Source organism: Panulirus ornatus, chromosome 30 (genome assembly GCF_036320965.1).
Source record: "Panulirus ornatus isolate Po-2019 chromosome 30, ASM3632096v1, whole genome shotgun sequence".
Classification (NCBI taxonomy): domain Eukaryota; kingdom Metazoa; phylum Arthropoda; class Malacostraca; order Decapoda; family Palinuridae; genus Panulirus; species Panulirus ornatus.
This window is the reverse complement of record NC_092253.1, coordinates 2,745,917-2,771,555: the sequence shown is the minus strand read 5'-3', so window position 1 is coordinate 2,771,555 and position 25,639 is coordinate 2,745,917. Positions and strand designations below refer to the sequence as shown.

The window sequence follows — 25,639 nt, the reverse complement described above, 5'->3', positions numbered from 1 at the left end:
CCTTAATGACTGTAAAGCCTCATTTCATATATCTGCTCATTTCTCAATATTGCCCATGTCCTTTCATCTTCCAGGCCTGAGATTTACACAAATGGATTTGCTGCTGTCACAACTTTCACCAAATTCCCCACTTTCATTATGCATTATATAGTTGAAAAAGTCAGAAACTTTTGTGGAAGGCTGTTCATTACACAATATTAGTTTTGTTATGTATACAACAGCAGAAATAATTTGATCGAAAGGCAATGAATGCTCGTATAATACATTGAAAACTTGCTTTAACTCACGATTCTCATAAATTCTTTACAATCGTTTAGTACAATTATCTGTACACACTACAAAACATTGTTTAAAAATAAAGTCCACAATAAGGATGAGAGACAGCCATTAACTATTTCTACAAATCAATGATATACTCAATTCTGATAATTTTGAAGTCAATATTAAGCATCGTTCCCCTACAACTATTAAACGTCCCCTACAACTATTAAAGACCTTTATGGGCTCTATAATATGAGGGGAATTGCCTATATTTGCTCACTTACCACATTGCCTTAAAAGGACAGATTAAACTTCCAATATAGGCAAGCTATAAGTTTCAGTAAAAAGTGACATCACTTAAAGCAATCTTGCACTCAAACCAACTTCATGTTTGGCTACAGCCTCACTGTAGTAAAGCTTGTTTAAACCAGATTAAGCTGCCATTTTAGATATGGCTTTTTTTTTTCTGGTTATGAAAATTTCCTTTAAGGAAATCAATAAAAGAATCTTCAGTTCCCTAAGTTTTAGTTAAGTTTTTTAGTCAATAATCCAGAAATGATACATGTTATCTATGAATGGAAAATTTCCTTAGATACAGATGCTGTGGAAGCAATGTTCGGCGTTCGTGTGAATGGAGAAATTAGTTTCATATGACTTCACCATTGGTAGTACAGAGACGAGTCTCGTACTAATTACCATAAATGATCGAAGAAAAAAAGTAAGGAGTGAACACTTCATATTAAAGGATTGAGCTGAGGATGGTGCATGGGTGATTTTGAGAGGCTGTTTGTACCAGACAACCGGGAATGGAATAATGATGACAGATTGAGACGTTTCCAAATGGACAAATCAATTACCAATCAATCGTTTTACTGCAATCACCCATTACCAAAAGTTATTCACTTATCAGAGCTACCCAAACCCCACCCCATACCATCTTTCGTAACAGATATAATGGAAACAGTTTCTCGTTAGTGAAGCCACACCAGTAATAACTGGATCTGATATAATTTTTTCCTCCCTTAGCTTCCTTGCATCTTTCTTAGAACGACAGGTATACAGAGCGGAATATCTTTTCCTGATAAAACTCCCAATATAAAATCCGTATGTCCGCGAGGCTATTCTACTCTAAGTGTTCAAGGTGCATCAGACTACCGAGGGGCAAAGGAAGCACAAAAAAGAACATTTTTACATTAACAAACATCACTATTCAGGTCAGTTTCTGAAACAAGCGGGTTACATTACCAGACTACAGATGAACTGAATCTCAATATTTATATACAATACACACACACACACACGCAAACTATACCAGCCTCTCAGATAATATTACTTCTTTCGACACACACATCTAATCTTCAGAAGTGTAACACCAAAATAACCCTCCGTTAAATGAGTAAAATATATAATAACATTAAAGCAAAAATCTTCCCATGGCGTACGTGACAAGACGCAAGGCCCTGCAAGACGCATAACCTACCGTCGAGGCCAGGGAGCGAGCGCTACCACCAGCACAGGTAGTGGGTGAGTTACACCGCGAAATTCAATGTGGCATATCTTCTAACTACGCAAATATAATGGTTTCAGCACAATTGCCCTTTCTTTCCTAAACAGTCTTTTTTATAGACAGAATAAATTTATGAAGTCAAGAATCACAGACTTCTAAATTACGAAAAAAAAAATATACATAATATTGCCCAATGACATCTTACTCATAGACGAATGAGAAACACATAGCCAACCCATGGAAGAAAGTTCTTAGTCTTGCAAAAACATTCACAGTTTATGAAGAGCACTACACAAAGATAGCAATGATGTTGCAGGTGTTGGTGGGAAGGGTGAGGTGGGTGCTTTGAGGAGAGCACGCTCTTTCCTGATGTTGCAAGAACAGCCAAGCACTTCTGAGGTTTGCATGTTAGAACTTCCTAAGAAAGTATCTATTCAAGAAGTCATATTTTCTGACACTAAACTTTTCCAAGCCATAATACAAAGCCGTGCCGCTTCATATAGCAACACTATTTTCTCATATTACCGAAAGTATAAGAATAGCTCTCATCGTCTTGACTGCTCACTAATATCTATCTGTAATGGTAAGCAATGATACGTCCGTGAGGTGAACACGGAACCAGATTGTTATTCAAACATGGGTGAAGCACTGCACCACATGTCGCCCTCCTACTGGCCTTCGACCGCCACTTGTGCACACAGGGTATAACTTAATCGTATTATAAATTTATTAACTAAGTTTCTAAAACCAAAAATGTTAACAAACTGTGATAGGCAATATATCATAATCAGTTCTGTTAAACGTTAAGAAGCGATGTTTCATATGTTCTGATGATGATTCATGTGTTGTTAAACGTTGAGAAAAGATGATTCATAAAATGATCTTAACACAGACTACTCAAGTCATATCCCATTACACCGCAAACATAACGTAACACCAATCCCTCACTCCTCTATTTCCTTCCAAAGACCTTCGTAATGAATAGAAGATACAGTAGTAATGTCATACATTCAGAGGCCAATCACGAACAAATGTACGGGCGATTTTTTTCTCATTGCACGTACAAGTGTGAGGGTTTACACCCGTAAAAGCCCCATCTTTTACACTCAAAAGCAATTTCTCAATATTTTCAACGCTCCGCAACGACCGTCTTCTAAGGTCCCTAATACTACCACAAGGTATTTCTTCTTAAATTACTCTTCCCTTGCTGCGTGAGATCGTTTGACCTTGCCAGTATTCCCCAGCTTTATCTTTCTGCTAGTTTTCTTGGCCAGATTCCAAGTGCGTGTGCGCAAGCTAAATTCAAGTAACCAAATATTTACCCGTGTGTGTCGCTTCTATTGTTGGCCTGGCCGTGTAGAAGGGGAAACTGGTGCTGTTACATCTATTATGTACGCTATTCATCACACACAGAACCATATGAATAATTATATTGAAAACACTGGTGGTACCAAGTGCATTTAACTTGCATTCAAGATCTTTCGCAAATGTATGTTTACATGTACTATTAAGACACATACACTAATAACATCAAAAGTAGAGTGTAGCTTAAGAAACAACTGTGGGCTTAAACAGTAATGTATCGCAATGTGGATGAAAGAACAGTCATGCATAGTCAAGATATCTACATAAAACACATCCTATGACTGCCCATCTGTAAAAAATTAGCGACAACGGTTTTGAAGACACAACGGGTATGGTATGACCTAGTAGGCGTTGTGTTGAACAAGTATAACGCGTTCATGCGGGGTTAAGCCACTTGAACATGATCACGATCCTTTGCTAATATGGTGTGATCTTTGACCTGACCCTTTAGGGTTAAGGTCAAATGACAGGTCAAAATACTCAAGGTTCAGACCATCACAAATAATGTGTTAAAATGTACAACTCATGATATTCATGAAGTGGGTGTGTAACAGAGCCTCGTGTCTCTAAGGCGTTTACGAACCCCATATGATATATACAAGGTGAACAGAAGTAAGGGAAATTAATAAGACAAGCGTCGACGTACCTCTCGAGTCCAAGCTTTGTTGACGTAGTAAATTGCCGTAATACAACGGCCGTCACCGTTGGGGTTGTCCACATGCTTCACGTAGTGTGTGTCATTTCCTGGGTAACACGCTACCATAGCCTGCAACACAAGTATCATCATCTTATTAGCTATGAGAATTACATAAAAAAGAAAGTTGAAAAACTGAAATAGCGTGTATTCCAGAAGATTAATTATCACTAATAGAACTGCTTTCAGTCTTGAGTAACATTTGTTTGTTTCTACAGGGTTAGGTTAATTTCTAATGTAGCAAAAGTTCCGCGTCCATGTCAGCCATATTTCATTGGCATGATGTAAAAGCATGTTATGGTATCGTTACATTACATAAATATGCTACACAAATAAGGTTAACATATGGAAATGTTATTTCCCGTTAGCTATATACATAACATTCACATTCATCAACTAACTTGTTCCTGAGATACTTAATCAAACCAACTTTGTCCACTAAGAATAAAAAGCTTATCATTCTACTCGTGGCATTGGAGCCCAACACCGCCTATTACATACAAAACAAGTGCCTAATGAATAAGCAGGAAGAATACCTACTGAGACAGCTAACTGAAAAACTTCATCCAGACTTCGTATGCTGGTGGTTGGAATGAAACTCGAAAAAACTTGGAAGATACTACCCGCTCTAGAAACACGTACTTTTATCCTTTAACTTGTTCCAGCAATTTCTGAATCCATTCTCAATTTCCTTTTCCCCCCATTTTCCCTCCAAAACATTTGCACAAACCAATTGGGAAGCAAACATCTAAGTTTTGTCACAGTCAGAATCCGTACCATACGTGTTTGGTGACGAGGCATTCTAAGAGGAGCAGCTACTGCCATAGTTATCGCTTCTACGACGCATCCCAGGTATCTTCCCACCACATCCATACTGGTAAACACTAATCAAACTCGAAGTTTAGCTCAGAGGACGTACAATGTGTGTTTGTGGATAATCATCTACTAGTATGGTACGGGAGGGGTGAACTATCTATTTGTATAGTAAGGAGAGAATTACACACTGGAGGAACCATATTTCGAAAGTGTGTGCTGAAGGCAATGAGGACTCCTCACGCAGGCTTCCAAGGCAAGGCTGTGTGTGTGCAAGCGGTTGATGGGTGGGGTTTGGAGAGGGGGGGGGGGTCTTGGAGTAGCATCAACAGTTACCATGTACCACCATCATTACTACCAGTTATTTCCATGGCATGTACAGTTATTTCCATGGCATGTCTGTGCAACGTACAATCGCATATGCAGACACACATTAACTAAACCTTTCGTGAACTCAGGTCACCGGTTATTTTCTTTTTTCCTCTCGACCAATGCCCGCTACCACGAATGTAATAACCCAGAATCCCACTTTCAAGCAGAGCCTCAAGTTGGAGCAGCCTCTCAGCAAGCAGGGAGGGGTGAGGTGTCCAGTTATAAATTCATATTATATGATCACGAGCCCCTTCGCTGTAGGATCAAACCATTACTCTTAACTAAAGATGACGTCACTGCCCATCAAAATAATTATCTAAATTATGAAATATAGACTTCATGACACTACTTTCTACGAAGGCACTGGATATTTCACATGGTTCCCTTACTCACACATGAACACAGGATGATCAGTATTTCAATAATGCAATAACACAATAATGCTGCATGATGGCGGTCTTCAGTACCATTGCCTAAGTACCAATTCATAAAACCACTTGATACTGTTGGACTTGGTTTTCTAAATTCATACCGGTACCATGCCGAAGACATTGGCACCGACTATTGATATTAACCAAGAGAAAACTAAACCAAACTTCGTCTTCCAAGACATTGCTGGTTTCATACGATCTTGTCCAATTATATTGCACGTACTGTACATGTCCACAAAATGTGGGTGTGGGTAATATCCATGGTCTATCTTAAAATGGTACAAAAACACCATATCCATGCAAACTATACAGATGGTAATTTTAAGTAAAATGAGTAAGAAGCACCAGAACATCTGAAAGGTTTAACCCCTTAACGATCGCGTCGTATGCTATACTCGTGCTGGATTGTGTTTATAACATATCTTCCAAATTAAAAGTTAAAGACACACACATCAAGTTTCTTCCACTCACCCGCGTCCTCCAAGTGATGTTGTAGTCGGCAAGCTGGCCAGCGTCTTGGTGTTTGTTCGCCTTGGCAACCAGGGAGTCCACCACAGACACAAGTTGGCCAATGCCGCTGCAGTTTGGTTCGCCGCCGGTGACCCAGGTGATTTTGTCGCCACGTATCATACCCCGCGCCTGACCCTGCACTTGTCTGGACACCACCTGCCCATCTCTGAACACCCCTTGCGAGTGTAGGGCCCCTACTTCGTTGAAAATCTGTTCAGCGCGCTCCGCACCTGTGGGAAAAAAAAGTAGTTCAATCTTACAAATCTCAATTCATTACACTGACAGAAAAAGTAAATATCTATCTTTTAACTAAATCTTAAAATAAATGTATTAACAGAAAAGGGGAACGGTTACGAATACATCGGTCTCACTCGATGAATCGTCTAAAGGTCTGCCCTCTTATAAGAATGCTGCAGTGGCGACTTTTTTCTCTTACAAATCTTGCTGGTGGATAGTTTTCTAAAGACGGGAGCGTTGCCCGTTGACCTGGCAAACTATCCGTGGTTTCTTCGTACAATTATGAAAATACAGACCATCAAAATGATAGCTGGACTCAACATCGCCAACTCATCCACTACTCATTACCCGACTAAGAAAATTCACTAGCGTTGGAACTCGGCAAAAGATTATCTGATGATACGCAGAACAGCCATTGGGTCAATTCCACCCGTTCTACAAGTATTTCAATTCTTTATCCACAACATTACTCTCGTCACAACACCGAAACTGCCCATCCTACACTCTAAAAGTACAAATCAAGTGATGCCTACTAACTGGCTCCCCATTTGGTTCGTACCTGAAAATTTCAATGAAGTTCGGTTGAAAACGCAAAATGAAAATAAAATTCCGTTCGGCGGAAAGGGGGATATGTTTAATCAAAATCTGTTAAATTGTGTATATGCAAGTCCTCTTTCCTATATCCAGTGAAATATTAAAGTCCATTATTTTTCGGGGGACGGTTAACCGATATCGTTACTGCATATATATACGAGGCTGTTTACCCTCACCACACATACTTTCACACTTTTTTCTACCTCAGGGGATTAGCACGAAAAAAGATGGTAACATAAAAACATCCATTCACATGCTTTTGTTCTACAATCACAATATTAATCAATCCTCAACGCAATTTAATGTAATTAGGGATGGTGTATATGATACTTGTACGAGAAATTCCACATTTCAGGAAGATTTAAATATTCCAATCACCATTCTTTCATGGAAATAATCTTGCACTTATCGGATATTTTTTTTCGGTAATTTATAAAAGATGTACACAATGAAAATTATTCGGCTTCAACATAACATCCAATGGATACGACCGAAGAGTGCAGAACAGATGCAGGCTTAGCAACAGTTCTTAAATATATACCTTACGGTGATCTTGTAAGTTATCCATACACAGCTGTAAATGAAACCAAGATGCCAGACTGCTTCCGTAGCATTGAGTATTTTGACGGTTTGTTGAATGTGTTAGATGACAGAGTGGCAAATATAGGGTGTTTCATAAAAGCGACAGAAGTAAAGCGACAATGGATGCACAAGACATGTGGAAAAGGAGAGGTCATCATTTCTTTCGAATGCTTTTCGCCTAACGAATAATATAACTTCAATCATTTCTAGAGATGAAAGCTGAATGAAAGTCGTAGGGTTGAGAGCTTTCCATGTTCCAAGCCAGAATGGCCACACAAGTTTGGCTGAAGATATAATCCTCATTTCTGCAACAAAGGCAGTCCAAAGAGTCAGAATTTTCCTACATACAGTTCGTGTTAAACGATCTCTGTTAATGTAGGGCAACTTGAGGTGCTAAGTAAAGACGTTCACTAACGCGTGGTCAAAGTAAAAAGACCGGAGCACTGGGGTGTCCGAAGTTCTGTATCTGCGAGCCTAGGTATGCATGTGTATGGTCGAAGGCACAAGTACGAATGTTATGGTTACTAAGTACACATAACCCTGTGGTAAAGCACTTTTAAACGGGAACTGTTTTCACGAGTTCATATACCCAGGTGTGCTGTATGCACAGGTGGGTGCATAAACATGGGGATGCATACGTGCACAAACCCCAGAGTGTTAGAAGTGAAAGATGAAGTAGGTGGGTGAGAGCAATGATGGGGCAGGGCGTACATGAGAGAGCGTCACTTCACCACCTGCATAAAAGACGGCGCACCCTGGGCCTCTTGATTGCATCATGTATTTATTGTCACAACAGTTCTTAGTAGTCCGGTATCAGCGCCTTCATATGCACTAAGCTCTCGTACTTACCCCATTCTTCATTACTCGGCTACAAATAATCATTAATCTAAACTAACAATTGAAACTTGTGTAATTTACAATGGTCTGAAGGCCTTCTACCACGACAGCCTTGTCCAGGACCAGCTATAATGCGCCTTTGCTAAGTCCCTTTCACGATAATAACACTTTTTAACCTTAGCTACTCCATCTAAAACGTCCATGCTAAGCTTTGAGGACTTAAAAAATTATGTCAAACTTGCAGTGCTGGCGAGTCCGAGAATTTCTGTTTACCTTCGAAACCAAAGTCTTACAAGCATGGACATTATACACTTTAGCTTGTTCATGTCAAAAATGCATCAGTTAAATTCAACATCATTAGCTTTGAATAAAAGTGATTTTGTTCTTTAATGTCTTAGTATCAATTTACCCCACATTATTCCCGACATGCACAACCCTTATCTCCATATACATTAACATTCGATAAAAAAAAATATTGCTCCAAACGTTGCTGGAACTATTAATCTATACACTTCATCAGCGATGTAAAACGAAATCACTCAATTTTCTAAGCTAAAAGAGACGCGGAGCTAAACTGGTATATTGCCAATACTCTAGGTGGTGTAACTTGCATACATATATTATTTTCCCAAACAGCAAAAATAATACAAAAAAAGGAAATTGCACTTACCAAGGAAACCATCAACGGCACAGACTCCATACTCGTTGAGGTCGTCTATCACAAGCTTCATAACATCTGCAAACCACTCTTGACTAATGCCACCTTCCTCCAGCGACTGGGAATCTGGACAAACTTCTACATGGAATAACGATGGAGTCCTCGGGCGGTGCAGGTGTGATGAAGCTTCTAGCGTGTTGCCGGAATCAATAGGGGTGCTCAAGTCAGGTTCAAGCGATAATGACCTGCCTCTCCGAACGTCATCATGTCTGCCCTGAAATTGTACATCATAGTCACTTTTACCAGCATTCGGACCACAAGTCATGGCATCAAGTACCGACCTATCAAGTGTGAAGGTTGTCTGTTGGTTTGGCCTCTTAATCTTTTTTGTTTTCTTATCCCCTAATGGCATATCACCATTCTTAGGTTTACAGAAAGGTTTGTGCTGTTTCCAGTGCTGCTTCTGGTGGTCTGGGCTGCAGTACCAAGCAGTCTTACATCTTCCACACACTTTCAGTTGGTCGTCCTGGCAATTACACAGCCCACACACTCTAAGGTTCACCCCATGGCTCATTCTTCCACAAATGTTCAGAAACCTGGCCCGATCAGCCGGAAAACCGTAGTACTCCCCGGACACAGTCGTCATTAGTCTTCACTAAACAACTTCTTACACTTTGTCCATTGGCGTTCTAAAACCAACAAACCCCAGCTCTTCTCCAGGTGTCTGGGTCCCGTCTCGTTAGCATGTAGTTCTGCAGTCCAACATGACAGCTACGAGGTAGCAACCTTCTCCTGGTTTGGGCCTCGCCTGCCATCCACTTTGCTCTGGCTGATCTCCACTGTGACTACTGACAAGCACTATATGTACTTCCCGGAACGCCTCAGAATAATCTTATCACATTCAATCAGTTCACCACGAGACAATTCACATCCAAGCGTGATAACCGTTCCCCGGAGGAGTAAGAATGTCATTAGCTCTCGCTGCTGCGGCTGGACAGTGTCTCACACACTCAGCTGTTGCCCCACTACCTGTTACCCAACCGCTCGGTCACGTATTGCATATTTCATCTACATCCTCACATCACTTGATATGATCCACAGTTAACTGGTTGTAGATAATACGAGTTATTTAAACTACAGGCGTATTTGGATCAAATAAAACTAAGGTTTTAAAAAAATAAAATATCTATAAAAATGGTGTGTTCGGCAACGTAGGCTCAGTTGCCAGATGTTTATATTTAACAAGGGTCATGGAGGCAAGTTTGAAACAAGCGCAAAATATACGAAAGCAGTATTTTTGCCTTTACAATCTTCGCATACTGTCAAAGACGATGTCTTAACATCTTCAAAATTTTAAAGCAATAGGTGAAAATCTTTTTATAGTTATCATCCAGTGACAGTGGCAACAGAGCCCACGGTGTGGCGGTCTGTCTCCCCAACACAATTGTGAGTAATTCAAGTATTATTTTCTTACATGTGTTATACATACGATCTAACAATTATTGCCTTGTTTATGTCGAAGAAATACTATATGGACCGAACTCCAGTTACAGAACGATTACGAATTACCGTTCTGTGATTGTTAGCAGACTTGCAAAATGGTTTTCCGTGTGCTAACGCAACATCCACATCAAACACACACGCCGTGTTATGATATCTATGGAGAATACCCTTCCATGTATGTAGACACACGTACTCCATATACTTAGTCTTATCACAGAGTTCTTGTGAACATCTCTTGAGCGAGTATGAAACCCAGGTAAACATTCGATATATGTACAGGGAATGTTCCCTGCTTTTTGCATCTTTTGTCATTTTGATTTCTTTGCAAATTTTCCACCATGAATAATATGAAAGTTATCTATAAAACTTTGGTCATTACTCAAACCTATTTACTTTATTCTGTGCTAGTTTTGTATCATAAGCTGTGCTGGTAAGGTATACGGAGGTAAGTAGTGGGTTTAACATGTGTGCATTGCTCTAAACATTGCAGTGTACAAGGTTATTGAATGTAGATGAAAAGGATTGATTTATTAAGAGAACGGAGTAGAGGCGGTTTATTCATTTCCAGAATAAGGCGGCGAATTTATTGTTCACTCATACCTGTCCTATGAGCAGTGGCGCAAAAGAGGATATAGATTGCAAAATAGGCTTGCAAACTAGGCAACAATTCACTGAATCATGTCACAAGATGAGTGAACTAGGATACAAACTGCTTTACGTATATCTTGTAACGTATAATAGGATTTAATCTTCGAATTCAGATACTACAAGAGAAGGATAGGCTATCTTATGTTGTGGTCGAAAACTGTTTGACTTCGTTCAGGACCTGTTTATTGCACAACATGTCCAAGAACCAAATAAAGGTCATTCACTGTTAAATCTGTTTAACAATGACCTCAGATTATGGACTTTGTCATCACGTTAGGAAAATTAAACTCTGATGTACATTTCTAACACACACACACACACACACACACACACACATATATATATATATATATATATATATATATATATATATATATATATATATATATATATATATATATATATATATAAATCCAACAGCCATTTAGCTCATTTAGACTCAAGACATTTTGCTTGAAATCAAGTGATCCAAGGTAAAGGGAAAAGCATAATTTCAATGTGGGACATGAGTAAGCAGTCAGATACTCGTACTAGGTGTGAAAGGTATACATTAAACAGCGAGCGCGCGAGACATAAGGATAAGAGCTTAGCAGAAACTGAGAGTGGCAGAAGCTAGCGAAAGTTAGGAAAAAAAAATCGCTCTATACGCGGATGTACGACCTAGATATATGACAAAAGACAAGTAAAAGTGTTCCATAAGCAGCAGCCCTTAACAAGACCTTGAGCAATATTGTGCCTGAAGATTGGTGTAAATGTCACGCCGTTATATAAATTGTCTAGACTCTTGATAATGAAGCTAATAATCAATGATCCGTTAGCTTTTGTCCCAGCAATAGGTGCAGCAATGGAGGCCCTTATAGAACCCACAGTCAAACATATGACTATTTACAATACAGTACAAAAATCGCCTGTTTGATAACGGGCACGTATGTTAAACTAAATACTACAGAATCCTCTTATACAGATACCCTGAGATATTACTGATTTATCCTCACTATGTATCTGTGTAGATGAAAGTTGTCCGATTGTCATTTACTCGAAGTCTGCCTGGATATTTGACGAAGTACTATACTAGGTGGTAGCTAGAAATATAGTTTCATAGATTATCTGGTACATCTCTGCTTGGACCGACGATTAGCTTAGATGTGACAATTATAAATGGTGACGTGGTAAGTGAAAATTAGGAAACGTTTTGTGCGCCTTGTGCCAGAACGGAGAGAAGGATTTTCACCGATAGCCGAATCATTTATGACGGTGTAACCAGACACTGGTTGTTGACGTTTATGATACAAAGATTAAGAGGATAGCCGCCAATTTGTACTAAGCCTGTTATTAGCAGACTCCGAATAACGTTTTAGATGGCCAAGAAAATGGCTGAGGTGTTTCACTGTGAATTTCTTTTTCCTTTTTGTCTATGAAGAATAACTGTTCCGGATAATGTAAAGATTGCCTAGTCCTCTAATGATTTTAGGAAAGAAAATATCCGTTGCAACCACAATTCCCAGAACAGTAGGCTCCAAATGGCTGTTGTGTGCGTGTCGGGTCACGAATTAGGTATTCATCACCATTAACCTTTCCGGTTTGGGAACCGAATGTTATATATCAGCTTTATGAATAAGATGTAGAACCCTATGTAGAATAATCCATATAAGTATTATTTCTGCAAATAACCAACCAATTTAAAAGACAAAATACAATTCCCCTCGAGTTACACTAACCTAAATAGACGTAGTTTTGCTATTGCTTTTATGACATCAACGTGTGTTGCAATTATACAAAGTTAAAACTCTGTGGCAGTTTAGGTGAAGGCTTACGTATATTTTTCAGGTTCATACATGAGTTGGTATGAGTCTGACAACTGTGCGAAACTATAAAGTTTACTAAAGATATAAAAGATTGGACCTACGCATGTTATCACAGTAACAAAAGGTCATAAGAACGGAGAGAGAGATCTTTCAAGAACAGTCCCGTCGCTAGTGAAGGCTGAAAGTTAGGAAACACTGCTTGCCTCAGACGGAACTTCAAACGGCTTATTATTTGCGAAACAGTTAATGGATTCTAGAGACAGCTAAGTGACGTGTACGACTTAAAGCTTTGAGTCACGAGAGCTGAGGAGACTTCCCCGAACCAGTCAGACACAAGATTTGGATGAGGTTGTCAAGTACTGGTTAATAGATACAAACAACAATCACAGGTAACACCGGCGCACGTTAAAGGCCAAAGGTAAGCGTCAAAGGTGCCTAAAACTTCTTAGACGAATATAATTAAATCGTATACACACAGTAATGTTGCTACCGTTACAGAGCAAGTGGTGCGGGCCGTACAGGATCTAGGGACTGCTGGGCTCCTGCGTCACCAGTTCTATTTTTATCGTCGAAAAGATAAACCGCGATGGCCTTCGTTGCATCATTGCCCATCTTCCTATAAGAAGCACGGTAACCGGCCCACAAAGCAACGATACTCGCACCGTAGGTATATCATTGTCAACTGATAACCTCTGATTTATTTGACAATACCGAAATCAAGGGAAGAATGACTGAATTCCGCTTTCAGAGCAAGTTAGTGGACATAAGTAGTCCAACGTCAAATTATATTACGTGTCGAATATTGAAGTGATAATCCAGTTAAACCTTTATGGAAGGACCTACTTGTCATTGTACAAGTTATGATGACCACAATCATTAGTTTTTGACGAGATGCAATATCTTGGATAATATCATCGACTTAGATTAATCTGGAAACTTCACTGGGCATTGGTTATCAAGTCGATGGATGCTCGAGAGACTACGTAAAGCGATGTCATATGGGCTGAGGCATATCGTTACAATAAAGATCTCATTCTAAACATGGTTTTGCGATTTTGAAATATAGACTGCTATAATGTTGAACTACAATCCACACTAAACGAATTATCTATCTATCTATCTATCTGTGTGTGTGTGTGTGTGTGTGTGTGACCATAGCAACATGTGCTACTGCAGTCACTCCACGATGTATATGTTGCATGTTATGTAAGTCTGACATTTGCTGTAAACGTATCTAGGTTAGTAACTAAATTGTGTCTAGGATTTCGATCAGCCACTAAATCGTCTTATATAGGAATCTAAAATTGTACGTACAAAATGAATTACGCATTCACATGTATACCATACTTATTTTTATTCATCTCTTCCTACGTGCATTTGTATGCCTTCCATTTATTTACTCAAGCGTACCTTGCCCTGAGTCACTAGAGCTTGAAATGAGTTGCTTATTTATTCATAACGTTTGTTTCGTTCACCCCGTCAGCAACGTCGAGTTAATTTTTCCACGTGATTCGTTCACCTGATTTATTGTTCTGTCAATGTAATATTTTAGTAAATGGAACTTGCCTAGCAAACTGCAGAAGATGATCCATTAACGTTGAATAAATAATAAAACAAACTGGATATCATGTTGCCACATCTATTAATATAGCTTTATCGCAGCGACTGCACTCTAAATTGTATTTAGTATAATAAAGGGGATAATGTGCTTATCAACTGCCAGACATATAACCCGTCACTAAGACTCAGGTGTGCACAGATGACAGTCAACTACATCCAAATGAACCCGCTGACGGACGAGACACTGTTGTTAAGTAGGTACATGGGTAGCATGAAATGTCAGTTTTAGAACTGTCGCCATCGGGGCATGTTAGCGGTTAACATCTGGCGTTTTCTCTGCCAGTAAACTTATTACTCAGCTACTTAGCTACATATTGTTATAATAAGGAATGCATACACTAAGAGACCAACTGTTCCTTTCGCTCGTCACCCGTGCCCTGTGCCTCCTATTAGCCTCCCTGACCATCCTCAGTGTCTGTCGATCGCTAGCCTCGCTCTCGATATACGACCCACTCGTGACTAAATCTTCGTGCCGTCCACAACATAGACCACTCGCCATCCATATTCTTCATTGCTCACCTACCTTGGTCGCCATTCACGCTGTGCAACCTCCCGCAAGGTTCTCCCACTGTGTATAGTATATTCGTTCAAATAACCTCTTCCACCGTCTACAGTTAACTACGCCATATCCCGTCTGTCGTATACACGTCGTGCAAACTCACAATGATTTCAAAATGAAGTTAGAATAACCTTGTGTATCCTAATTGTGCCCAATCAATCTTAAATTCTGAATTCTGTATGGGATATATTTCAGTTGACATTGCACTCATACTCTTGAACTGGTATAGGCTGTTTCATGCATCATTAATTCTCACTAGTGTAACTGTCTCCAAGAACTGTCATGGGAACTGTCTGTGTCGACTCCTGTTAGCTGGTTGTTCATGATGTACCCCCGATAAGGTCATAAGACATATGCAACGTAAGTGAGCGAAGATTAAAAAAATGCAATCAAATTATGGGTATTAAAGCTGACACACACACACACACACACACACACACACACACATACACGCACACACACGACAGGATGTGTCTAGTTCGATTAGTTCGCTGACGACGCGATTCACGTATCAATTGTTTTTGAGAAGTGGACTGACAAATTTTCATTGCAAAAATTATTCTTGAATAGGGAGTACTTATTAGATGCTGTACATTACTGCTGTTTATAGGATACAAGTATAGTTAATGTGAATCGTTGACACAAATCACAACAAACTGTTTTCATTTCAGCTTTGATAACGTTTTTCAAATTAATGTGTTCAGTTTCACTGTGTGGCGTGTATCTTCATTTGAATGGAGTTCCAGATGTTTTCAAGCGACCTATTACAATGCTGTTATTATTGGTGCGGCGAGGGCAGGATAAGTAGTAGTGGGCAGTATGTCTGTCTCTAGTTCATCACATACGCACGAAAAAATAAATATTCGGTTGGGTAATGCAAAGAATTAATCTTAACATCTCTAAGGGGAGATGTTAAAAATGAGTTACTTTGAACACCACCAAAGAGCGACGAACAGACAGTTTCAATGAGCTGTCTCTTAGCTCGCGGTCAAGCCCTGGAATCAGAGAAGCCACTCAATACAGACAAGCATCCAAACACCTAGGGTACTCGTACGTGGTCTGAAACCCAAACCAGAGAGAACGAGTCTGTGTTAGGTTCGGCGAGGGTGGACAGAGCTCCCTGCCCTTCACTGTCACCTAGTTCAGACGCCATGAACCCGGTCACCCTGAAAGGCGGAAATTATGACACATGTTAACCCGAATATCGAGTAATCATCGATGACGTCGCTCACAAATATCGTCAGTACTTTTAGATAAGGTTTGATCTAAGAAATATGCAGGTAATGAAGATCATCATTGTATCTTGTTATACACTGTAAACGTAAATTAAGGGGACAAGAAAGGTTGTCGACATCCAGCACAATGTCTGAAGGACATTTCTCTAAGACAGTCTCTGAAGGACAAGATTTCTAGAGTTCTAGATCTGAACTGAAGGGCTTTACTGGACTTATATACTGAGGGATAAATGATCCAAAACTAGGTCTAACGTAAAATGTTGCCCAAATAACTTTAAATGTGACGGACAAGGTTTTAGGAAAATTAATCCTTTAGGCCTGGTAAGAAATATGTCTTTTAGACTTAAGACCAAGAAAAAAAAGTTCTCGGAACTTCATTGTCGTTACAGATCCCAGTTCTTCAATATGTCTTACACTTCACTCCTGTCCATCAGGTTCTAGCGCTGGAAAAAATTACCTATTAGCCACTTCATGTACATAGATTTAGTTGTACCCTAAGAATTCATCACTGTATTGAGTAATCTTCGAAATGTCTAAAAAAAAAAAAAAAGTATCCGAAAACGTAGACGTTAAAAATATCCACAGCGAATGATGTAACTGAACAGGGACGAAAGCTTTTAGGAAGAACACCCACCTTATTCACAAGGGAAAGTGAGCAGTCAGATGTCTAACACAAAGAAGCACAGTCAGTCGCACGGGGGTGATTGGGTTAGGCAAACGGCTTTTTAACTCACCCAGGGGAACATGGTTGCGAAAGAGCGATCATGTGTGGTGGCGGAGGGAACGATGAGACAGGACGGAGGCGCTGTTGAGACAGTGTCAGGCGAGCCAGGCAGCACGGAATAAATACAGCGGAGCCGCTCGTCCCTCTCGCCACTCGGCCGTCCCGACTCCGACAGACCGCCGCCATTGCTGCCACACAACCGCTCACGAGCACCCAGCGCACCTCCAACGCCCACGTACGTTAGCGCGCTTACCACCGCCTCTTATCTTAACGATATTGTTGCCTGCCTTTGCCTGACCGCTGGCACGTAGGGGAGTGTAAACAGGGAAAATCCAAGCACCAGCTCGCGTGGTCCTTATGAAACAAGTAGTTGTATACGAAAATAATCATATGTAAACGTATACCATCCCTTAATTAAGGCAGCTCACGTGCCTAACTTGTGGTATTTATCAATCGTTGCCTGGTCCTTGTTTTCCGCTTCGTCATGACTTAAGCACAGAGAGTGTGTGTGTGTGTGTGTGTGATTCTTTTATATGACTCCCTACCATGTAGTTCAAGCCTCTAACCAGCGTCGCAGATTCGTTTCAGGGTTGCAATTGACTTTTCATTAATACGGGAGGCTGACGTGCACACAGCCATCATTTAATTGGCTGCCACGATGTAAAATCTTCCGTGCAGTTATTTTGATATTTTCAGTGTTATGCATAATACCGAAGCACACTTACTTATCCTGTTAAAAACTTGGCAGCCAGAATCAAATGTATGAAGTAAAGGATAGTGAGGTTATCGAGTACACTCACACGTACAAATATACACACGCATCATCTACACACTGGGGAGAATTGTAGAGCGCTCGTAGTGGCCTACAAAAAACAGACACACATCTTCACAAAGCTACAGGAGTGTAGAATTCCCTTCCCATGCGAAAATGTAGTCAACCCCCCCCCCCCCATCTATAAAACGAAATAATCCATGTACAACCATTTTCCTTCTGTCCGTCAACATTTCTTATTTTAGAGGCTGTGGAAACGACGGGATGATATTATTAACTTTTGTAGGTAATAACAGTTTCCTGTCGTAATTTTTTTTTTTTTTTACTAATAGCAGTGTTACTTTCCTAGTTCACGTTTTCGATATGTAGAGGCAAATCGTAGCCATCCTACATATCTGCTGCCCGCACCGGCCACCACACAACTCTACGGAATTCCAGTGCCTAGACTGACCTAACGGGTAATCTATACTTACCTAAAGGTAAAAAAAAAATAGTTATACAGAGAATATGAGTCGTGCTGTCTTGCTCAAGAGATTATATAATCTTGAGAAGAGATATCTACTTATAAATCACTGGACAGGCAACACAGGGATTAGCATAATCAAAGAACGACAGAGAAGGTAGGTGAGCAGCAGTGGGAGGCAACTCACTGGCTACCTAAGTCACCGTGAGCGGCGCAAGTCAACCTGCACAGTCACTGCCTCATGACAAAGGTTTGGAAGGCGAAGCTGCAAAGGGAGAAGCGGAGTATATTTCATGGCTGACCTCAGGCAGGTGTTTTCCAGGCAGTAACGCTAGAGGTTTAAAAAACAACAATCAAGGTAAAACTTACATTTTTCAAATACATGCTAGTGTTACCCTGAGTCTTTCCAGAGGCTCCTACAGTCCAAGGCTGCGCTACTTACAGTATCCGGGATCAGGGATGTGTACATTTTTTTGTTTTTCAATTTATCGAGTTCTGTGACAAGACTGTATCCCCAGTAGTACGGCCTAGCCAAAATGGCTTCCTTCGTAGTCTAACCTCATGCAGGAGTGCGGTAATACCACAAACATAAATATACAAATGAATAAGTTACGAAATTAAGATTCAAAACACGAAGCAACCCCGGAGAGCTTGTAAACATATCAAGTTAAAAGTTTACCTAGTATTCGACGAGGTCAGACGCCTATCAGCCGCTCGGGCAGGATGACAACTAAAGGTCACACTAGATGGAGACCAGATAACGTAAAACGTTTTGCTTCTCGGAAAAGACGCTTTACTTAAAGACGCTGTTTATGTTTAACAAGATATTTTAAATGAAGCGACTGGCTCTTAAATTTAGCATACGAACACATACACCGAGAGCCATATATATATATATATATATATATATATATATATATATATATATATATATATATATATATATAATAGCATCAATAAATCACACAGAACGTTCTCTCGCCCTCCACAGGCTTCGCTTAGCATGCCATGAGTGAGTGATAGCCATGGGACAAATTCTCCATTATGAACCTTGACCTTCAGAGGCGCCCTCCATCTTAACCTACATGTAAAACGTTCATTACACTGTATACATGAGAAGCAAAGGGCATGAAGGAACATTTTTTTTCATACAAGAGTACTATTATATATATATATATATATATATATATATATATATATATATATATATATATATATATATGTGTGTGTGTGTGTGTGAAGAGAGAAAGCTGACCCCTCGAATAGGGAACGAATCTTGAACAAAACAGCACGACGGTACGACCACTGAACATGTCAGGATGTCGAACACGACTGTTGCGACCCTTGAGCCAGTCGGTGCGGAAAACACGACGGTGCGACCCTTTAGGAAGATTTTTGATCAAAACGGTAAGATGGCGTTACTTCTAAACTAATCCAGATTACCATAAAAAAGGGTTGTACTGTTGTGCCCACGAGGTAACAGATATTCTTCCATGTAGACTATATTTCACAATTGGCACCAGTTGTGCCGTTTCAAAACATAAACACACACCGAACGTGGAGTACTTTTTATTTCAGACGAAGTACATAGCATTTCATCTCGCTAAAAGTATCCTACACTTGGCGTGTTATCGCTCGTTCATCTCATGAATCATCTATACAAGTAAACGTTCTCTCTCGTCGCAAATCATACTAGACGTATAGCATCTCTCGTTTAACAGTGTATACACAAACTTTCCGTCTCACACGAGGCAACTCATCTCCCGTCTCTGTGTATGCAGAACCTCATATCTCTCAAAGTAGACACAGCATCTCTTGTCTCTCTGATAAACACACGGCATAATACGACAGTCCAGCCCTAAAGATAGCCAGCTTTAGTGCCCCCACCGCTTCAACTCGCGCCACCCCGCGTTTTCTCTCTCTCCTCTTGTCGCTGGCAGTAATATTTACTCGCTGCATCTCATTCCATATCGCTAATGATTTGTAGTGTTGGAGGCAAGGGGTGGGGTTGGGTGGGGTGAGGGTGCGGGATTGAGTACGTGAGAGATGGCACATTTCTACTCATACCCTCATGGTTGGTTGCCCCATCCCCCCACCCCCTACCCGTGATACACACGACTAACATCTCATCAAAGAACCTAGTATGAGTAATGATATTCTACTCATTTGTATTGATTACTCGTTAGAAACACAGCTCACATTTTTTTCCTTTCATTTTGCGGGTTTGTATACTCTGTGTACATGTATGTACCCCTTATATATATAGTAATGCATGAAGTTAATCATGTCAGTGTTATGTTCAGATTTATTTATATTCTTATTCAATAATTCCTGCAGAAAACGTTAACACATTAATTTCATGAACGTTTTGAACTATGAATGATTTAGGAAGTGACTGGTTAATGAAGTATGGGTAAAACCGCATGAAGAATGCAACAAAGGATTATCGCTTTCCTTTGACTGTAATAGATACTGGACTAAGATTGTGTATATACCCTCACGTTGCTCCACAAAGATTAATTAACAAGCGTCCACCGACCTTTGCTGGTCAGTGTGTTCAAGGGTTAGGTTGAGCTGTTGGAGGGGCAGGGGGTTTACCCGTCGGGGCGGGGAAGGGGTGTTCAGGGCCCTGCTTCCATGAAGGCAAGTGCTCGCTTGCATTCCTCCTGTGACTCATCGTGTATTTATACTCCAGTGTTTGGGTGTGAATATTTAGTTAATCTTTTTTTTCTATCTTCTTTTTTGCTACCTTTGGATTGATTCGATACTACCGCAAGACATCGCAATATACTTATTTGTTCGTTTTCGACATCCGAGATTGGAGAACGGGGTCGATAGGTGTTCCACACGACGTGCGTACATACAGATATGGTATACATATACATATAACCCCGTGAATCTAGGTCACGAGAGATAGGCTGAAGAGGGCACGTTGCCACTGTTGGGTTAGGTCTACGACTACTATGTGCGGACCATCTAAATACTGCCAGTTGGGGCTGAACCTTCAGGGACTATATATATAGGTTTGAGAGGAACCAGGGCTTATAAAGCAGACGTCTATAAATAAGTTGAATTCAACTATAACGTCAACCACTTCAGATGTGTTGGAGATGTATACCCGATTTAATCTCCACGGGAGGGGGAGGGGGTTAGGATTTGTTTATAACTGGTAATTCGTCAGCATATCTTGTTTATATCTTCTGTTTATCACCCAATTATCCAAAAGGATAAGTAATCAACAGGACTTGAAAATAAGTGGGAGGAATGAATACTACTTCTGTAGACCAGAGGACGTCGTCAAAAAGGGGAGAACCCTTCTCCCACCTGCAATAGGCTACACCGTGAGTGAAAATTCGCCTTTTGTGAGATTGTGTCATTGAGATTATAGTCTCCTCAGAGAATTTACCACTACAAAAGAGTTCACATTTCCCTGCATCTGGAAGTAGAGCAGCCTTGCTGCATTTGCTGAGGGGATGAATAGCGCTACTTTAAAAATGCCGGTGATCATACAACGTATTTCCCTAGCAAGAGTATATCGACTTAGGTGATACGTGGAACTTGGCCGTCAAGCTGCGGCGGGTTCTCAACGTTATACGTACTGTGGGAGATACGGCGGCCATGTTCATGAATTGGTTCCAGCTGGTTTGTGTGAGGCCTTCCCGAACAGGTGTTGGGGGCCGGGGAAGTAGTGCGGGCGGTCACGTACTCTCTGCTGCTACCGCCGGCTTATCGCCTCCCACTTGGGGCCCGTTCGTCCCCAGAAGTCGTCTGTAGGTTACACCCGTTGCACTGATGCACCGACATATAAACAAAGACGCGCATGTACATACGGACGTTCAGGAATCCTTGATACATAAGATATATGAGATAACATTCATATCCAAGATTTAAACCTTGGACCTCGTATTCATATACATAAAAGCAGACTTAGACATCTGCGGGGGAGTACTGACTGGAGGCTAGAGGATGGAATGTCCTTAACCCACATTTCTTGATATGTTTCTGTCATTTGACCTTGATGAACTTACGACACTGCTGTTGATATCATTTTTTCCTCTACGTATTGATACACTAGAGAAAGAAATGGTGCTGATCTCTATGCTTTTCCTACTTCTGAACTTGCATGCGGTATGCAGCGGGATCATGGCATTTAATACGCGACGAATTCTTATGAAACGTTACGTTCTAAGCCTTCCAGGTCCATACACACGCGGGTAAGATTGCCTCAGACGTAACCCCTTCCATGCCTAGTCACTCTTTATTCATATACTTGAATAAGGATTTAAAGGTATATATTTTTCTTCATACGTAGCAACTGGATATGATGATATGCTCAAATACACGGTGTACAAATAAATACTATCTGTATATGCATATTTCCATATACAGGTAGATGCATTCTCACTAGAACTTTTCAAGTATGTCTCACTGTTAGCTTTGTAACATAAAGAAGGAAAGTCCACCAAAGAAATCCAGTGTCTTTCACCTCAGTGTTACAGAGTGATTATGCTGTTAACATGATCTATTATGATCATTATTACGCTAATTATCTTGCCAATATCTGTCGAGATCATAACACCAAAGGGTTAAATTGTTATAAACAATGTCGACCATGAAACACTCGATTTACATTAGAAATCAACGTTGAGACCATGATAACTGGTTTCATCACATCTGTCGAAACAATTTATTAAAGTAAGATGAAGTTACAACGTCTGTGTGGGAGCTCTGATCACCGGTGGGGAATCTCTTGGAACTCGCTTGAGAGGAACCGCCAGAGGGTAGCGGGAGTGACCTCCACGTACGTCTAACACTCTCGCCCGCCTTGCACGACCACTCACTAGGTGGGGGATGGAGGATATGAGCCCCCCCTTTCCCCCACCCCGCAGCACACTATCACGTGCACACACACTGGTCCATGTGAGCAAGCTCAGTCGAACGTTTACAGGCGCACAGAGGCTGTAGCATACAATCGCTCACATACGGTAACAGAAACCTATCCATATCACAGAGACGTCCACGTCCATCACAGACTCAGTGCACTAAGACTTACAGATACATGCATACCTCTGACGACCACCTACAGCAACGCCCTAACCTGCGACTCCATCCCCCACACAGGAATTCAGATGCGTGATAAATTTGTATGATAAATTTTTATGTGAAGATACCAATAAAATACTTGTAAAATAATTCATACATTTATATAAACATAAACAGCACACAAAACTTGAAATTCTACTTCAGTCTTCCAAAATCTAGTTTAAGTTGGCCAAAACTTGTTATTCATTCATGGAAAATCTTATCGAAGGTGGCTAAGCAACAGCATATGAATATATACATTCATCAAAAGTAAAGAAATAAGTTGCACCATAAACAGAATAAAAGTCTACTTACCCACTTAAAATTAGGTATAAGTAAGAGATCCCCGTAGAGATAAAATAGAGGGATATTTTCTCTGGATTGTACAATACTGTTCATTAACCTCCTCTTTATCAAAATTTTCTTTCTTCTCTCAAGCTCTCTGTCATTGTTTCTCTCGTCTTCCTCCTCTGCCATTTTTCTTTTCCGTGTATTGCCGGGAACCTCCTCGATACAGGTACAACTGTGCGCGTCTCTCTGTAATATGTTTTCTGTTTGGTTTTCAGTTAAAGGTGGTCGAGGTCGCTGTGTATCGGAAGGCAGGATGGCGAACGTGAGGTGGTCGTCATGACGAAGAGGAGAAGTCTGCGGGCTGACAGGTACGTTGTGGTCGTCTCGCTGGTCGCCCTGCATGGGATGACATACGACCTCCAGCGGCGGCAGAACCGCCTCCCTTACGTCAAACTTGGGTTTCGCTGTCAGCTGCATGTTTACACCTCACTCAACTGATAACACCACTTAATTCATATAATACAATATAAAAGTCTACTAATGTATGAGAAATATCACAGTCTAAGCTTTGGTTATTATTTGTACTGGTAGAGATCACCAACGTCTCAGCCACTGTCAGTCACAAAATCGAATAAAGAAAACGCATGGGCTTCAAGTATCACCAAAATAGTCTCGAGTGCGATATATATAAACCACTTGAGAGGTCACTCAACACTGTATGAAGGATCCACGCACAATGTCTCATGATCTGAGAGCTTCGGACGTGTACACACCACAACGCGTGGCCCGTAGTGAAATGGCTATGACTGCCAGCTGGCATTATATACGTTTGAACCTCCCGCCCGAAGGTGGTCCCCGACTCCCCAGATGTACCTGAGCGCATGCGCACGACCACGGGGACATCCGTATTTTCTATTTTGCTTCAAGGCTTCTAGAACGTTTTTTTTTTAGTTTATTTTGGTGTATTATAAGCCCTAGTGGCTAATGTGTGGAGGTTTTCCATCAAATGATTACAGGAGACGATAAATTGGCTGATAAAATAAGAAGAAATATAAAACAGTGGCAACGTGTAGTTGTCCCCAGTGAATGTTATCGACTAGTCGAGTGTCTAGCACAGGAAGTAGAAATAAACTGTATACATGGGTAACTAAATTAGAAGGCAAAACAAAAGAAGAGATGGTAAAACAACTAAAATTACTGGGCAGTAATCGAAAGCAGAAAAGCTTCGTATAACCTGCATCGACAAACAAGAGACTGAGAGAGGAAGTGTGTACGTGACAGAGCCAACGTATGTCGCTCGGTCCTGGTGTCGCCCGCTGTAGGGTACAAATAGGCTTGATGACCTCAATGTTTCGATCCCACTCGTTGTATATTAAGGCAGGTCATTAACTGGTGTTCTCCATTGTGGAAAGATCCATAAGGCTATGATTTTATTAATTAATAAACCAGAAGTTTAAGATTTCCTCTTACCTACAACTGATGCCTGAATATTTTCTGGTTGGTAATTGTGTTCTCAGTTACGCAATCCTCACCAGCCCGGAACATTACTGTTCACTTCGTGCGGATATTCAGCTTAAATCAGGGATCTGTTAACTGTATGAATATCCCTTATTCATCATGTGTAGTGCAAGAATATTCCTTCAGTTATATTAATCTTGTGTAATCTTATAGTGGAGAACCTTAGTTGACTCGGGTCGTTCGTGTGACAGGTGAGCCTGTGTTAAAAATTAAAACAGCAACTATTCAGCATCAAATAATAGTTTCTAGACTTGTAAACACATAACACTGTTATACGAAGAAATTGTACGAGTAAACAATGTAAAAAAATGATAAAACAAGGCAAACACGCCGGATATTACTTACAGGCTCGGAATGCTTCCAAGGGCGTCTGCTGGGATCTTGCCAACAGCAAGCGTTTGGGTGTGTGTGTGAGCTCTCTTGTGAAGTTTATGCTTATGTATTGAATGTGTGTGCTGTGGATGATGACCAGTTAGTGTTCACTAAAAAGATCATAATGTATCAGCAATCTGAAAATGTTGGAACATTTGCCTCGGAATGAATTGATACACGAGACAG

General features: G+C 40.6%; 2 protein-coding genes across 8 annotated transcripts in view; one reads left to right on the top strand and one right to left on the bottom strand.

The window, feature by feature from the left end:
- Hph (HIF prolyl hydroxylase) overlaps positions 1-25,488 on the bottom strand; it is a 31,783-nt gene extending 6,295 nt beyond the window's left edge. Inside the window, exons 1-4 of one of the 4 annotated variants that reach the window (XM_071679573.1) lie at positions 25,427-25,488; positions 8,874-9,135; positions 5,915-6,183; positions 3,780-3,899 (exon numbers count right to left, since the gene is read on the bottom strand). In XM_071679573.1, coding sequence (XP_071535674.1) covers positions 3,780-3,899; positions 5,915-6,183; positions 8,874-8,934 — 450 coding nt within the window. In that variant the 5' untranslated portion in view covers positions 8,935-9,135; positions 25,427-25,488. Of the gene's footprint in view, positions 1-3,779; positions 3,900-5,914; positions 6,184-8,873; positions 9,136-16,965; positions 17,099-21,789; positions 21,826-23,587; positions 24,390-25,426 lie in introns of those variants that run through there. The other 3 variants (XM_071679570.1, XM_071679571.1, XM_071679572.1) reach the window with 3 other exon arrangements.
- LOC139758323 (REST corepressor 3-like) overlaps positions 17,055-25,639 on the top strand; it is a 63,943-nt gene continuing 55,358 nt past the window's right edge. For all 4 annotated transcript variants that reach the window (XM_071679578.1, XM_071679576.1, XM_071679577.1 and 1 more), the window contains exons 1-2: positions 17,055-17,190; positions 23,839-23,931. The gene's annotated coding sequence lies outside the window, so the exon portion shown is untranslated. The remainder of the gene's footprint in view (positions 17,191-23,838; positions 23,932-25,639) is intronic.